Raw genomic sequence first — 17,963 nt, 5'->3', positions numbered from 1 at the left:
AGGCTAAAAAATAGTTTTTTCACCTGCAGGAAATAATAATACTCATAGTACCTACCTATAGACACTCACATAGTGATGTGCTGGTAAATGTTTAATAACCAGCTTTCTGGGAGAAGGGGTAGGAATGATATACTTTTAGTTTTTTCCACAGTCAGGATTAAATGACTTGTCCAGTATAACATACTTAATAATCATCTAAAGTCAGATTTTAACCCAGGTCCTCCAGGACTGTTACTCTATCTACTTGGCTGTCTAGCTGCTGAAGAATGATATACTTTTAAGTTTATTCTGAATTATTAATATTTTCTCTATCACTTTCTTAAGTCTGTACAATCAATAGAACAATAAATCAAAGCTTAATTTGTAATGTTTGCCAACTTGAGAGGTGTAAATGCTCATGTTGAAAATTTAACAATTGGCTCTCACTAGCTGGTTTATGCTGGCTCCTGCACACCCCTGGGCTCACATGAGATGAAGCCTGTAATATGCTTTATAGTCATTTGAGTGCTAAATCAACGTCCAAAAAAAAAGAGCAATGGGGCCTCTTAGAATTTTTATGTAATGGTTGAAAATCTACCTCCAAACTTTTATAAAACCACAGTTTGCACACTTTGGAAGAGAAGAGGACAGGATAGGGGAAAGATTTTCTTTTTAGTTTAATTTTAGTTGTTGCATCATCCAGAGGAAAATGTTACTCCTGTAATTATTTTCTTCATTTATCACAAAGCTACCTAATTATTTTTTTAAGCAGCTTTGCATTTTCAACCTTTCTATGGAGTCTGCTGCCTTTCCTTTTAAGTCCTGCTGACTGACATGTGCAAGTCCCCAAAGGTGGAATTTCTGATAGTCTGATAAGTTTGCCTGGTTTTCTTTGAGGAAAAGGTTGAAACAAAGATCTGTAGTGTTCCCCCAACCAGCGGGGGTGGGTTGAGAGAGCTGGAGATTTGGCTGATGTCACTGGGTCCTTAGCAATGAAAACCTCAGAGTAATCCGATATCACTTAAAAGGCTGGTAAAAGGCCCGGCTGAAGGATGCTTGGCAGTGATGTTGCAAAAACAGGAACAAACAGCCAGCTGATTCTTTTGTTTGTTTTCCAAGTGCCTATCAGGCTGATCAGAGACCTCTCTCTGTCCTTGTGGAGCTGCCCCTGTGTGTAACTGTAGAATAAAGCCCTAACTGGCTTTCACTATAAACAAAGACTCAAACAGTCATTTACAAAGGTGATGGATTTCATTAGCGTTTCAGTGTCTTTTGGGGTTTGTGTGCCTTTAATGAGACATAAGGCGGGAGAGGAGAGAGTCAAGGTTTCCCTCATAAAGGCTGGATGGCTCGCCCTTCCATCCGGCCCAATTGGGCTGCCAAACCCTTGCAGATTGGCACTTCCTTTTATTAGAAGCCCTGGCTGCTTGCTGGGGAGATGGCCTCCCTCATTGAGTTAGGCAAACACAAATACTTGTCATTCCAAAACAGAATGCTGGCCCTGGCAAGGTGAGGGCCCAGAGCCGCCCCAACCATATGGTGAGGTAATACACTAGGCAATAGCTGGCCGGGAACCCACCAAGCGGGGCTTCCTTAAGGCAGCAGCTCTGTTTCTGGAATTTAACCTTTCAGTGGAAAAGGTTGCCCCTGAACACTCATTTTTTTTTTAAAGAGATGGATCAATACGGTAACTTCTAGTTAACTAAATAACAAGGCAAACTCAAAATTGACTGTGGGGGTGATTTTATTAAAGACCTCGATTTTGAAGCCTGACTGGGGGGGGCTGGGTGAGTGCTCCCAGCTCCGGTTTATTGGCCCTTTATAAACATCCATGTGGACTCAGCAGAGGGCAACTGGAAAGGGCCCTGTCTGGTTCTGGGGAACATTCCTGGCTGCTCTCCTGCTGGGGACCCTGATTAATGACAGCTGCTCACAGGAGGGACCCAGAGATCCCTGGCTATTTACCTCCATCTGTGGGCAGCATGCACTTTATGGGCATCTGGCTGGAGATAAAACCATTTTCATGATGCAATACTCCGACAGGGAGGCAGCTGGAGAGTTGAGAAGCCCTCGCTGGGGTAAATCCTTCTGGCCTCCTGCCCAAGACAGATTCTGCAGAGCGCCACTGATGCTTTGGGACTTAAGCCACACAGAAGATCGGAAAGGGAGATTATGAGGTTTCTCGAGTTACATAGGATAAAGCTCTTTGTCAGGAAGAAATAATAAAACTGTAGGAATTATGATAGCAATGTCTGAGGCAGTTAAGCAGGCACAGTAATTATTCACTTCGAAACAACCTGAGAGAGATGGTTCATTTTCAGAAGTCAATATTCATCCAGGGGAGATATTTTCAGCTAAGGCTTGGAACAAAAAGATCAGTTTCTCACCTACACAGCAACTTTCAGGAGTGTCCTTATTGGATTTGTCCTTATGGAACCCTATTACATGTCATGGGCTAGTCCTTTGAGCATTATTTTGCTATTATTGAGAATGTGGTGACAGTAGTTAGGGTCTGCATGAAAACAGAAAGATGGTGAAAAAAAATAATTCTAAGCTAAGGGTGGAGCAATATTCTTGCATTGTTTTGCATTATTTTGTAAGGATTTCTAAGAGTGCTTTCCAAATGACATTTTCCCATATTACTTTTTCCCATTTGGGAATTTATTAATTATTTGTCATTAAAAAAAACTTTGTTGTTTTTGGTTAACTTTATTCACCTGTGTTTGAAGTCTTCCCGCCCCCATATCTGATCCAGAGATCTGTTTTCAGAAGTGTTGCAGAGTTCTCTCTAAGGCAAGCATTCCCTCACTTTGGCCCTTAGAAACCCCAAGGAAATTATAATAGGGCTTATCTTTCATCTCCTCATACTCAGAAGTAATTTTGCCCAGAGAAATTCACTGACCCTGGATTGCACAAGGCAACTTCATCATGGAGTGGGGCAATTAAGTTTCTTACATTCCACTCCAGAAGAAAGTGTCATCAGCAAGGTCAGGGATGGAAGGGGCCAAAGTTTCTGCTAAAAATTGCTCTGTGTATGTGTGTCTGTCTGTCTGTCTCTATCTCTCTCCTCCTTAGTAATGGATCTTCAGGTATATCATATCATTGTCATAAGATAAGAGATAAATGTGTGACCAACATGGAGAATCTAGGGCTGATATAGGCAATATTCTTTATTTAAGATGCAAAGATGAGTGAAAGCCATTTGTGTCATTTTCACCAGCATTTTCTCTAATTGCCTCATTTGACATGTCAGCCATCATGTCCTGAGCAACCCTATTTTTGTCATAAAGACTGTCACAATGAAATCTGACGATATAATAGAGTATGTGTGGTATTTTGATTTCTGAAAATCTGAAACTTGAATGAGGCATAAAGGATTTGGCAGTTGTTAAATTTTTTGGACCCAGACAGTGTAACACAATAGCCTTGCAGATGTTCGGTTCATATGATGGGACTTGTTCCCAGATCTCACATCTCAGAACTCTAGATGTAGGAAATGCTTCTGCCTGTAACTGTTTGTTTTCACTGGGGCTGCAGCTGAAATCCTGCATATTCACTTACAGCTGGGCCTTGTTCTCCCTGCAGGAATTACTGAATGGAGAACTGAAAGAGGGACATTTTCGGGAGGACCAATGCCCCCTGGAGGGTAAGTACATAATCTTGCTCCCGCAGCTAGGGAGAAAACTCAAAAGTCCACTTACTTTCCTGTCCAGTAATTTAAAAACATCCGCATGTGTATTCAAAAGTCAGAGTCCTTTTGGAAATTTGGATTGAAACCCTCATCAGCTTTTCAAATAGCCAGTATACCTACATTTAAATCTAAGCAGAGTTAAGAGTGATGCCTTGGTTAAAAATATAGTGTTTGTAACATAAAGATGTTAAATTTAGTGTCAACTTTTTTCTACACAGATATTTATTGTTTTCATTTTAAGGAATTCATTCTTCAAAAGCAGCTTACAACATACTTTAGCAATATTACTTCCCTACATATTTTAGACACACCCCAAAACTCAATTTTTAGAGAATGAAAATTTTGCCTGAATTGTATAAGAATCATTTTCTTGATTTTTACAAATTTGGATGATGTATGATAACAATAAGAACAGTATACTCCTAAATGGAAGGAGTGAAGAATGGGGAGGTGGGGGGGAGTGGGGAATATACTGTTACAAAAACTTTGTGATAATTCATCTGGTATTGTAAGATGATAATACTGTCCTGCCCATATACCATTTTGTTTTCCTTTTCTATCTCTATTCCCTTAACTCCACCCTAGAGGAGGACTCTTGAGAGACAAAATCATATCTTTAGGTGCTGATAAAAAACAATTCTACTGATGGGTTAGGACCATTCTATCTGTATGCCATCCACATAGCAGTGAATGCTATTTGGTAGAGGAGGCTGAAGTTTCCTTTTTTTTAAGATAGTATTTTATTTTTTCAAATATATGTAAAGATAGTTTTCAACATTCATTTTTGTAAGACTTTGTGTTCTAAAATTTATTTTCTCCTTCCTATATCCGCCCCCTGCCCAAGACAGCAAGCAATCTAATATAGGTTAAATATGTGCAATCCTTTCCAATTATTTCCATATTTGTCATGTTGTGCAAGAAAAATCAGACCAAAAAGGGGGAGGAAAAAAAACAACAAGAAAGAAAAAAGCAAATAATTCTAACTCCACAGTTCTTTCTCTAGATAGGATTGGCATTTGATTGCCTTTATTCACAATATTGTTGAGAAAAATCAAGTCCATCCCAATTATCACATAGTCTTGTTGTTATTATGTATAATCTTCTCCTGGTTCTGCTCAGTTCACTCAGCATCAGTTCATATAGGGTTTCAGGCTTTTCTGAAATCAGCCTGCTCATCATTTCTTATAGAGCAATAAATATTCCATTGCCTTCAAATATCATAATTTATTCAGTCATTCACCAACTGATGGGCATTCACTCAATTTCCAATTCTTTGCTACTACAAAAAGAGCTAGTACAAACATTTTTGCACATATGTGTTCTTTTCCCTTTTTTAATATCTTTTTGGGATATAGATCTAGTAGTGAGACTGCTGGATCACAGGGAATATAGTTTCATAACCCTTTGGGCATAGTAAGGAAAACATTTCTTCTCCTTGCTCTTCCTTAGCCTAGCCTCTGGCTTTGAAGGACTAGAGTGAGAGAGATCAAGAAGGTAAGAACACAGATTCATATTTCTGACTCCTGATTTTAAATATGCTGGTCCAGCCAGTAGTTACACCCTTGGAATCTCTGGAAGAATGGTCCTTCCTTAGTCCCCCATGTCATTTATGAATTTTCAATGTAGTTGAATTAATAATTAAACTGGAGAGATTCTATACTCTTCTTACCAGTTTTTCTTTTGGCTTCACAGTGGCCCTTCCTCCTGAGAAAATAGAAGGATGTGAAGGTTACATACAGCCTTTTACTCTAGAAGATGGAGAAAAAGTTGCAAATAAAGACATAAACCGAGGAATGGGAAAGAAGCGGTTAAATATTGATGTATGTTGTGTCTTTATCTGTTTTACTTGTAGTATGTCTCTTTTTTCAGTTCATTAGGTCCTAAGTATATTTAAGATACCTACTAGTCCTCAAATTTGGGTTCCAATTTGACTTTTCAGGAAGGAAATTCTCTTTTATATTCTACCAAATTATAGTGTGTTAAAATATGTGGTGGAATTGACTTTAAATTTGGCAGGTTTGTAGGGGGTAAAGGATCTTGCCATGGAATTTTGCTAATAAGGCTAAAATTGTTTTGCATTACATTAAAATCTTTTTTTAAAAATTCACTATTTTGCTTGGCTTTGCACATTTTGCACTACAGAAGTGATATAAAGTAAACTTTAGCAAACAATTTAGAATTCCTTGGCATGTGCACAAGGTGCCCATTGTAAGGTATTTGGTATTATTGGAATAAAAAATTATTATTTTGCAAGGTAAGCTACAGTTGGGGATAGAAGGGAATGAAAGAATGTTGCTTTTCCTTCTTCCACTTCTATTTCTAAACTTTAAAAAAAAAATTCCATTCAATGATTAACTTTATAGTATGTGATAGATAACCCATTTTCCAGATATTATTAGCAATGTACAGAGTGGAGAATATTAAGTGTGGCACCATGAGACAGAAATTATAAGCCATAGTTCCCTTTCCCCATTTTTCTCCTCACTATGACTTAGTTCTTTAATCCTCTTGAGGCCTCAGTTTTCCATCTGCAAATTGGGAACAATAATCTCAGTGATAACATTGGGACATATGAATCTACATAGCCAAGGTAGAAACTTTTAGAGTAGGTCAGAAAGGGGATTTTCTGCATTCCATCCTGATAAGTTGAAATATTAGCTCCTACCCATAGTGAGAAGGGAGAAGAATTTAGCCCACTGTTTTCTCTGAAGTACTGAGCTTCTAAGGGTTTTCAAACAGCTTTGGCAAAATAAGGAAGGTTTTTCCATAGGAGTATTTAAAATTCTTACTTAAAGTAATGTAAAGCTTAAATTGTAAGCACTAGAAACTTTCCTTCAGACTTTGAAGCTTATTTCCTACAAATGATTAACGGCCTTGCCTTAACATAAAAGCATACAAGTATGCTTCACTACATGCAATAGACATTTTTTGAAAGTTCTGAAAAAACAAGGCTCAGAAGAAATCTTAGTGATCATTCAATCTAATACCCTCATCTTTAACAGATGAGAAAACTCAGGTTACTCAGCAAGTAAGTCAAAGGACATGACCCAAATTCTTTTAATCCACTCCAATGTTTTTGTTGTTGTCATTAAGTTGTTTCAGTCATGTCTTATTCTTTTTGATCCTGTTGGGGTTTTCTTTGAGTACTTTGCCATTTGCTTCTCCAACTCATTTTACAAATGAGCAAACTTTGCCCAAGCTAATAAGAATTTGAGACCAGATTTGAACTCATGAAAATGAATATAGCTTACCAGGTCTGGAATCACTAAGACTCATACAAAATTTTCATAAATGGAGTGATTTTATTAAAATTCTCTAAGGGAAGCAAATAATCTTTTAATCTGTTTTATAAATTTTTTTTTTTTATTTGGATTTTTATATACCATTTCTGCTTAAAGTTAAGTATTTGTTTATAATTAAACAAAATCAGAAAGATATACCAATAAAAAGCACATAAGCATATGCATATCAAAAAATAAATAGGATAAATTATTAAGATTCCTTCTCCCTCTGTCCCATTATGTTCTATAAAACTAGAACAGAAACATGCTTCCATCTTTTGCTACATATAGTAAAGATGTCACATAGTCTATTGAGGATTTTTCACTTTGGATAAAAAGAAATCCTTGTTTTCAGGAACTTCAGTGTGATGTTTCTGTGGAAGATGACAATCGTCAAGAATGGACATTTACCCTGTATGATTTTGACAACAGTGGAAAAGTAACCAAAGAGGTAATATTTATTTTTATCTAGAAAACAGACTGACCACTTGAAAGGACAGACTTTATAACCTTATATGCAGGAACTGGTCAGAATCAACCAAGATTTGGATATGCGGCAACAACAATAATAATAACAATTAATATTTAATGTGGTGCTTACTATGTGCCAGGCACTGCTAAGTGATTAAAATTACTATTTCATTTTATTTTTATAATAATCCTGAGGCACATAACATGCTATTGTTATCATCCCTATTTTACAGAAAAGGAAACTGAGGCAAACAGAGGTTAAGTGAGGTACCCACAGTCACATAGCTTCTAAGTTTCTGAAGCCAGTTTTGAAGTCGGGTCTCCCTGATTCTGGGCTCATCACTTTATCCACCAAGTCACCTATCTGCCCTTAGTATAGTCAAAAGACATCCCAAACATGCTCTAACATAACTGCTGACTTAGTAAACTTTCTTTTCTTTCTCTTCTGTATATACCATGCCCCTCCTCTCCTGATATGTTGCTCTACTTCTCCCTTAGAAAATAATAATTCCATTAGCAGAGCCCTGCCAATGCTTACAAGTCATTTCAGTGGCAAATGTTGAAAGTCCTTTGATTTCTTTTTTCCAGTTTCAGATGGATAAAGTGCTTTTAGGGGAACACCCCAGCATTCTAAATGAACCTGGCATCTATAACATGGGTTTGGTCTACATTTAAGTTAAAAACAAACCTGTGTTGATTTCAAATCTGTGTGAAATTTTAGACACTTAGAAATATGTCATTCCAAAAACAATAGGAATACTTCCCTTTTTTCCTCCCAGTTGTTGGAAATAAATTCAAAGATGAAATTCTATACCTGACTACTAGAGAGATGATGCTAGAGTTCTGTCAGAACTGTTTCAATGAACTGAAAATGAAAAATAAAATGAAAAGGGTGGACATAAGTTTATTGTTTGATTAACATTAAGTTTTTGGTAGTATTTGCTGTTGACTCATTTCACTGAAGTTCCATTTGGGATTTTCTTAGCAAAGATATGGAGTAGTTTGCTATTTCTTTCTCCAACTCATTTTACAGATGAGGAAACTGAGGCAAATAGATTTGATTTGAATTCACAGAGATGAATCTCATGATAAACTCAGCATTTATGTTTTAGAGATAAGATGTTCATTAATTCTGGATACTGATATTTTCTTGCTTTGATCCTTACACAAGGACATGTCCAGCTTGATGCATACTATTTATGAAGTTGTGGATGCTTCAGTTAACCATTCCTCTACCAATAGCAAGACACTTCGAGTGAAACTCACAGTGAGCCCCGAACCTTCCAGCAAGAGGAAGGAGGGCCATCCAGGTAAGTGTGCCTAATTAATGATTGTATTAGTGAACTACCAAAAGTAACTTTTCATTATAAAGCAGTTTTCATTATGTGTCATTTAGATAGAGAAGCTGTTCGATGTAAGACCGAAGGAGAGCACTTGGAAGAAATGAGGATGGCAGACAAGAGATTGTCTGCTCATGTGAGGTAAGACCTGAAAAGTTTGCAGTCTTTTGACCAGAAATTGCCTTGGTCTCATCTCATATGAGGAAAAGTTATAGAAATAGTAGCGAACAAGACTAAGCTTTCATTTTTGGTCATTTTTGGTTGCAAAAGAGTAAAAAATTCCAACACTGGAAAGGTGATGTCCACTAGAAATGGGAGATCAGGTCGTACTTGTTGGTTCATTATGCTTTATATGCAGGAACCAAGGGCTCCATTATTCTTATGAACATGTGGTATCTGACTTAAGCTCAGTCAAATAAACAAATCCCTTCTCTATTGGTTTTTCTCTACCTTTCAAAAAATATCAAAACAAGCTTTTGAGTTGGTTCATTGTTGTGTTCAAAGGGTGATGGCATATGTATTACTATCAGTCTTTTTCAAAGAGTAATACTGTTCTATTTTGAAGTTACACTAAATGAGCAAATATATATACCACTGAGCAAAACATATTTAGAAATACAAAACACTTCTCTTAAATTATTTACTTTCTCCTAGCTTTTCCTTTTATAAGTATTATTCATTTAAAATATCTAAATATAATATAGCATTCAACTATGATACTCCCAAAAATGTTTACAATTTTATCATGTGATTTGTTTCCTGTAAATTACTGATTTCTATTTTAGGCAGTATTGCATGTCTTCTTTATCAGATTGATCCCACTCTTACAACTTCTCTAATTTTCATTTTCTCTCTGACTATTGTTTTTTTTTTCCTACTATTTTTAAGCACACTGAAGTCTCCCCCATCTTGTGTCTCTAAGTCTCCTTTTCAAAGGAATTAACTTGAGAAAGCTGCTGAGTTTGGAGACTTCTAGCAACCTCATCATTCAACTGCAACTACTATCTCCAAAGTTTCCAGTGATCTTAATTTAATCTTTTTCTTCATCTTTCTTGACCTCTCTGCAGAATTTGACATTATTGATTTCCTTCTTCAATGAGTACTTTCTTCTGCCTGAGTTTTCATGATACTATTCTCTCTTGGCTCTTCTCCTATCTCTGATTATACCTTCTAAGTCATTTTTGCTGGATCTGCACCACATCATACTGACTTCTGGAGTCCTCCAATGACCCTCTTCTTATTTTTCTCTAAATTCTTTCAGTTCCAATGAAATTCAGTTATCAACTTGAATAAGTTGAGCCTGTATTTATGCAGCTACTTATTTATTTATTCTAAGACTTTATCTCTTAGGTCTCATTTCTCTCTTGAATTTCAATCCCACCTTAGGCCATATCCAAAATAAAGCATATTATCTTTGCCATCCCCCACCCCAATCTGCGTCTCTTCTGCACTACTTTATTACTATTGAGAATGCTACTATTCTTCCAGTCACCCAGGATCACAATCTCAGTATTATCCTTGATTCTTTGTACTATTCATCCACACAATATACCCAATTGCTTGTGAAATCCTTTTATTTCTAGCTCTATAACATCTCTTGTATTTCTCCCCTTCTTTCTATGACCACCCTAGTTTAAACCCTCATCACCTCTTGCCTGGATTATTACAGTAATTTCCTAATTGCGCTACCTACCTCAAGTCCTCTCCTATCCCATTCCATGCCCTTCCTAGTTGCCAAAGTTCTTTTCCTAAAGAGAATATCTAATAAAGTCATCTCTCTTCTCAATAAATTCATGAAGCTCATTATTCTAGGATCAAATATGAATTGCTCTATTTGTCATTTAAAGCTTTTCATAATTTGACCCCATTCGTGCCAGTGCAGTTTTCTGACACATTACCCCCTTTCATACACTCTATGATCTACTTGTACTGGCCTATTTGTTGTCCTCAGGTCTAACATTCTATCTGCTTTTGCCCTGGAAATCTCCCATGTCTGGAATGTCCTTCTTTCTCATTTCTATCTCTTGGCTTTCCCAACTTCCTCCAAAATTCAACTTATATCCTTTTCAACAAAAGATCTTCCTCATTCTCCCAAATGTTAGTCTTTTCCCCTATAAAGTTTCCTTATATTTACTTTGTATGTACCTTGTATATACTTCTATACATATATAGTTATCCCCATTCAAATATAAGCTTAAGAACAGGGTCCATTTCACTTATTTTGTATCTGTATCCACATCAGTGTATATAATAGTGTTTAATGAATGCTCGTGCACTGCCTATAGAGCACTGAACTTGGCTATAGTTCTTTGTTTCCAGTTCTACTCTTATTAATTAAATGTAGTAATTGACTGAAGATTACTTTCCCTCTCAAAATTAACCCAACTAAATGAAAGCTATTATTACTGTAATGCCTTAATACCTCAATCAGCCCTCTGCTATCCTTAAAGTATAAAGGAAATAATCATTATAATAAATCACATTTATACAACAATTTAAGTTTTTGAAAATCCTTCTTTACTCCTCACCAGTAGTTGTATGGTTGGTAATGGAAATACTATTATCTTTGTCTGACAGATAAAACTCAAAAAAAGGTTAAGAGAACTGAAAATTGTCACACAAATAATAAATATTGGAACTGGGATTCTGAAGCAGGCCTCTTGAGTTCAAGAATGACATCCCTTCCACTTTATCATACAGCCTCTTAAAGATATTTAAGTAGGGATTATGGATGCATGTATATTTTGGGGGTGTTTTTACCTCAATATGGTTTTTGTCTTATAACTAAAATATTCATATTCTATCTATTTTTTAACCCCATAGGAGGCCAAACAATGACCACCATCATTACACCGTGCGTGAACAATACTGTGTTGATGAAAATACTGAAAGAAGGAACCATTACCTTGATCTTGCTGGAATTGAGAACTACACTTCAAAGTTTGGGCCAGGTAGACATTCCAGACTAGACACAAGGAACCTTAAAATATAGATTAATCTTCTTTTGGGGGATCCAGAAGCTAAGCAGTAGAAGGATTTCTAGATCTCCTATAAAACAAAAATTTCATGCTATCATAACTCTTCCAATTTCAGGGAAACTCATGCCCTATTTACTTATTGAATGTGCAAGGTAATTTGAAGAGCTGTATCTTTCCAGCCTCTCTTCCCTATGATTTTGCTGTTGTTTTGGTTCAATCATTAATTCTTTGTGACACTGGAGTAGCTTGCCATTTTCTTTTCCATTGGATTAAGACAAAGGTGACTAACTCACACAGCCAGTGAGTGTCTGAGGTCAGATTTGACCTTATCATTCTATCCACTCAACTTAGTTATGTCCTATTCAAACAGAGTTAAAGTGGGTGACCCAGGCTCACAGAAATAGTAAATATCTGAGACTGGGTTTTGGCCTGAAATCAGACCTAGCATTAAATCTACTGAGCCATCTAACTGACTCCATATAAGTAACATAAAATTATCTACCTCTGATAAAGCATGAATTCATATTCCAACAATTCTCAGTAGAGCAGGACTCTCCATGGGCTACCTGTGGGAAATGGTCAATAGCATACTTCCATCTCAGCTTACAAGGCAACCTGTTGTTTTCTGTTTCAAATAATAATTTTAGCAAATAGGTAAAAGAAAGATCCCATGGAATTTCTATATTCTCCTAAATTTTTCTTTTCAATAAATTATCACAGAAACCCAAAGTCTAAAAGGGATCTCTAATGTATTTGGTACCTGAATAAAGATTTCTTGTACAGCAGATCTAAAAAAACTGTCAACTAGCCATCATCAAGATCATCTACAGTGATGGGTCACTAAGCACCAGCCAAGGCACAACTGATGCAGAGATTATACTGCTTAGTCATTCTTTTAAGGAGAAGTAAAGGATTCTGTTATTTATTTGGGTTCTATGCAATAGAATCCATGCAGCTGGTTGCAGCATGGGCCACTATGGTTGCAGCAGATAGCATGATAGACTTGGCTTTAGGAAGACCTATGTTTACATTCTGTTCAGTTCAATTTCTTTCTTAGACATTAACTGTGTGTCCCCACTTACTCTCCCTCAGCCTCAGTTCCCTCATCTGTAAAGTAAAGATAATAATTAATGCTCTATAAATTGCTAAGTATTGTTATTATTATAATATAATTCAAGTGAACATTTCGGGTAGGAAATAACTAAAACAAACAAATGTGGATGATCATTTGTTAATATGCAACCTGATTTTGAGTTCCAAAACATTTTCATCATGACCTGTTTCTTGAACCAATAAGTTCTATTCTGAAGGGAAATGTTGAAAGGGAACTTGCAGCAAAAGGCTTCCTGCTATGTTCTTATTGGCCTCTTTTCACTCTTTTCTGCTATATTTTGTTAGTCTCTAAAGATCTAAGAAAAGCAAAAGGGAAAAAGCAAAAGGAAATTGTTTTCCTCTAAATAGCATGGAGTGGAAATACTATTGTAGAAATGTTCTTGAAGTATCCTGACCCAGGGATTAGCAAAACAGTGAGGCATAACATCCAAAAAAACACCTAATGGCTTCTAAGTGGATTTTTTTCACCTACTAGAAGTACCAACAGTTTAACTGATCTATCCTGTTTTTCTAACAATGAGTCAGATGAGTGCATTACTTAAGGGGTATTTCCTATTGGATATCTCTTTCATTAATGGTAGAGTTTGTGCATAGATTGGGGGGAGGGCCAAATGAACACTTTAGAAAGAAATGATACCAAAACATTTTAAATTCCTTTAATTTAAGATGTTGGAAGGATATTCAAGAGGCAGTATAGGCAGTAAAGGAACAGCCTAAGAGTTCAGAGATCCTAGATGGAAAACCACCTCTGACACCATTACCTGTGTGATCCAGGGTCAATCACTTAACCTTTTATTACTGCCAAGAAAGTTTCTGAAGCTATAAATTATAGAGTAGGTATTGATCTGCATTGTTGACAGGGAATTCTCCACTCAGAATTTTCTATATTGATAAGCTCATACCAAGTTCAGACCAAAAGAACAAAATAAGAAGATTTGAAAGTAATTCTTTAAATGAAAAAACTTAATTTGCCCAATATTGAATTGTCTGATAAGATCCTTTCCTATATTACTCAAGATAGAATCTGTCTTTAAAAACTCTAATGGTAGTCACAGATGTTCAAAGCCATTTTCAGGCTCTATTTCTTGGCATTTCCATGCCTTAAATCACTTCATTGTTGAAAAGAGGCGTGTCCATCAGAATTTGATCATCCCATAATCTTCTTGTTGCTGTGTACAATATTCTCATGGTTCTGCTCACTTCATCAGTTCATGTAAGTCTTTCCAGGCTTTTCTAAAATCAGCATTTATATAAATAAACATTTATCAAGCACCTTCTATGTGCTAAGCACTGGTTACATGCATTTTCATGCTCCTCTACAGAGGAGACTTAAGAGAGAGACCTTAACCTTCTCTCCCTTTCTATTTGCAGGTTCCCCTCCAGCACAACCCAAACAAGAACACCATGGCAGACCCTCCCATTCCCAAAACAGGTCCCGTTCCCAGGAGTCCGAGGCCCACATAGTGCATCATCGGAGGTCACAGGTGCTTGCTGATTATTCTGTCCCGGCTGCTGACCCTACCCCGAGGGTCTTGGAGATGCAACAAAGATTGAAAGGTCAAGAAAAGCAGTTCTTGAAGTCACCAAAGGGTTCGGGCAAAATGCCAGCCATGGCAGGCGGGAGTGGGAGTGGGAAGCCAGGAAAAGCATTTAACTACTACATGCCTGCTGCACCCTCCCCAGCAGCTCAGGATGTGTACCATCTCCAACAACAGCCACATCCTCACAAGAAGTATCGGCAGAAGGCTAAGGACTCCCACTCCCCTCTGAAAGCCACTCACTCCCAGCCTGCTGTCTTGGAGCATGAGGTGATCAGGGATTTACCCCCTGTCCTAACCAATGAGGGCTACGTCATTCCTGTGATTCAGAGACACGAGCATCATCACCACCACGAACACCACCACCACCACCACTATCACCACTATCATCAGTCCTGAGGCAGGAGCTGAGTTTCACTCAGGAGGCAATCCCAGTGAACTGTGTCTCCAGGAATGGAGTTTAAGACTGGAGAAAGAGAAGGGGCAGCAGGGACTGGGTCAGAAGGGAAAGGAGTATATTCATCTGTTTACTAATTATAGCATTGGGGTCATCTTTCCTTCTGAAATGAAATGTTGGCAAATCCATGCAAAAACAAAAACAAAAATGCTGAATTTGTAATTGCTTTTCACTTAAAAAAAAAAGCCCACCTTACAGATTTGCATAAAAAAATATTCTTTTCTTTTCTATTAAATATTTAGCTCTAGATCTCAGGTGTGGGTACAGCTACAAAGTTGTACCATGATGCTCTACAGAGAGGTCTTTTTAAAAAAATATACTGTAGTCTCATAATGTTTTTAATGAATGCGTTTGAGGCCACTGCCACCTCTCAGTTAGAATGCTGTTTTATGTACTCCATAAAAACCGTATATATATTTGTAGAAAGATAAATTTATATCTGCTTATGTTTATAATTCCAAGATGAGGCCTTCTTTTTGGTAAAAAATAATAATAATAATAATAATCTCTGCTCAGATGATCTTAAGATATTTTCTCACAACTTTGTGGTTATTTTTATTGGTGCTTCCAACCATTTTCTGGGAAGTCGTCAGATGATTGGTAGCTAACCTGTGAGGCGTGTATGTCCAGAGTGAATGTAATGCATTGTAACCTTTAAAATAACTTATTCATTATGAGATCATGATGGTGGTTTGACTAACAGCTTTTTCATGGTCTGCAAAGTTGTGGGTGGTTCCTTTTGATATGTGGTGTCAAGCACTGAACATAGTGAGGGAAAGGCAGTAAGTAGCATGGTGTTGAGTGTTTGCCATTGGTCTGAGTGTTGTTGCTGTTCCTGGGAAAGGAAACTTAGGTGGTTTTCTACCTGAGATCCAGCTACATGAGTCATGTGTCTAGAGAAACGCCAGTAGGACATCATTTCTAATCCTAGCTCTTGCCACAAGCTGGGGGTGCTATCACAGACAACTCATGACTCTTCTGGACCTTGATTTCCTCATCTATAACAGGCTATTATTCTAAGTTACCTTTTGAGTCCCCTCCAGCTTCCTAACTCAGTGACTTAAAGAGATGTTAGATCTGAGTGAAAAAGGAAAAAATGGAGAAAGGTCAACATTATTAATTGCTACCGTTTTATTATGGCAACGATACAACTCTGGCAAACTAAGGAAAAGTAGTCCTCTTTATTTGGGGTATAGCCAACAACTAAGTAGATTCAATAGATGGAGAGTGGAATTGTAGTAGAGAAATGGGTGATTTTGGAAATGGAAGGAGCAGAAGGGGGTAGGATCAGTGGATTGGAGGAAGGATTCTGGTCCTAGTTTGAGGATCCTGAACTCTATTTATTTGTGCCTCAGTTTACTGATCTCTAAAATAGGCATCTCCCACATTGGAAGGATAGTGTATGGATTTTATTGTGAGTCAGTCACGTGAAGAGTAGAGAATAGCATGATATTAACTGGAAGTATTGTTGTAACTATGACAACTATTTTCTGAGTTGAGAAAATGAACATTTTTAACTCCTATATCCCCGCCAAACTACCTTCTTAACAGTTAAGTCACCTTTTTAAATTAAAAAAAGGCTGAAAGATTTGGGATGCACTACCCAAGAGTTAGGCAGGACCTTGAATAAATTTTAATGTTCTGCAGTGTAAGGTAAGCAATTGAGACTCATGGTTCTGGTGAAGGTGGGGAAGCGTACAGGATACACTAGTGGAAAGATCAGAGATATGTTGTTTGGGTTTGTTAGGGTTTGTTTTGGGGGATGGGTTACTTGTGAATTTGTATATCTGACAATGTATTTGCTTTCTTAACATTGTATTGGTATAATAATAAGCAACATTTCATTGGATTTTTTCAGATGTCATAATAAAGTGTGTGACTTTATAATATTATACACTACTTTAAAAGCAAGCTTTTCCTCATATATACAGTCCATATATATCTATGTCAATGTATGATTATAGATATATAGATATGCACACAGTATATATATGCACTTGCTATATAGAGAGCATATCTATCTGTATATATACATTTATATAAAAAAGAAAAATTAATATATATATATACATACACACATGACTCCATATTTATGGATAAAGTTATATCTTTTCCATTATGCTGCTCTCAAAGAAAAACTGAATTCTAAAGTAGATTAATGATAGAGGGAACAAGTTCTATACCATTGCCTCAAGTTAGAGAGACCAAGTTGTAAATGAGAATTTTGGATCTTTGTAAATAGAAGTTTGGTTGTTGGAGCAAAGCAAGCCCCTACTTTCTTCTAGGCACTTACTCCTATTGCTCTCCCATTTAATAGATTTTTGTAATTATGTTCAACATGAAAAGTAATTGGTTTCCCCTTCCACAATCTGAGGCCATAATTGACTCACACAGAAAGGGAAGTGGAGAACTGAGGGAATTATCTGGCTCACTCAATCCCCAAACATCTTTTTTTTGTCTTAGCTATCTAAATGTATCAAGGCAAAAAGCCACTAGGCAGGAAGAGGGAGACTACAGGAGCCCAGAGCTGCCCTTTTTCACATTCCGTTTGCATGGAATCTCTGTGAATGCGTGTGTGCCACTAAATGTTTTGGACAGTATTCTTCCAATAAAATCCTAGTGTAACAAAGTAGCTCACATCACTGTATGGATATTTTTTTGCAAAAAAAAAAAATGCTTTGTAATAGCTGTATTGGATTTCATTTGTACATGGACTTAAATAAATTCATTATTTATTTAGTTCCAGCAGATTTATTGAGTGTTGTATAAGGGTCTCCAGCATAGTATTACAGTCTTAAGACTGAGCTGTACTGTAATCAACCTGTCAACTCACTGACAAGGAGCGGGGAGTGTGGAGAGGAGATGATGTTTCTCCGTGGCCCCTCTGAGTTTGGACTTTGAATTATTTGAATTCAAATCCTTGTTTGAAATGGCTTTGAAACACTCCATTCTTCAATGATGAAAGAAATGAAATACCATCAGGTCAAAACCAAGAGCTGAGCAAGTACTGCCTTAGTGAAGGAGTCTGGGAAGCCAACAGCCAGATGGATGTCATTCCTGCATTCTCTTCTTTCCTCTCTCCCCCCACCCCTCTTTCTCTTTGAAAACTGGAAGC

General features: G+C 37.0%; 1 protein-coding gene across 2 annotated transcripts in view; it reads left to right on the top strand.

The window, feature by feature from the left end:
* The window catches only part of NKD2 (NKD inhibitor of WNT signaling pathway 2), a 94,558-nt gene extending 76,971 nt beyond the window's left edge, over positions 1 to 17,587 (top strand). For both annotated transcript variants that reach the window (XM_074279173.1, XM_074279174.1), the window contains exons 4-10: positions 3,565 to 3,625; positions 5,363 to 5,490; positions 7,307 to 7,402; positions 8,594 to 8,732; positions 8,819 to 8,903; positions 11,586 to 11,713; positions 14,225 to 17,587. In XM_074279173.1, the coding sequence (XP_074135274.1) occupies positions 3,565 to 3,625; positions 5,363 to 5,490; positions 7,307 to 7,402; positions 8,594 to 8,732; positions 8,819 to 8,903; positions 11,586 to 11,713; positions 14,225 to 14,790 (1,203 nt within the window). In that variant the 3' untranslated portion in view covers positions 14,791 to 17,587. The remainder of the gene's footprint in view (positions 1 to 3,564; positions 3,626 to 5,362; positions 5,491 to 7,306; positions 7,403 to 8,593; positions 8,733 to 8,818; positions 8,904 to 11,585; positions 11,714 to 14,224) is intronic.
* Positions 17,588 to 17,963: the final 376 nt, after the last annotated feature.

The sequence above is a fragment of the Sminthopsis crassicaudata genome, chromosome 1, assembly GCF_048593235.1.
Source record: "Sminthopsis crassicaudata isolate SCR6 chromosome 1, ASM4859323v1, whole genome shotgun sequence".
NCBI classification, from domain to species: Eukaryota; Metazoa; Chordata; class Mammalia; order Dasyuromorphia; family Dasyuridae; genus Sminthopsis; species Sminthopsis crassicaudata.
Note: the sequence above shows the minus strand (reverse complement) of the source record. Positions and strands in the feature narration are given on the sequence as shown.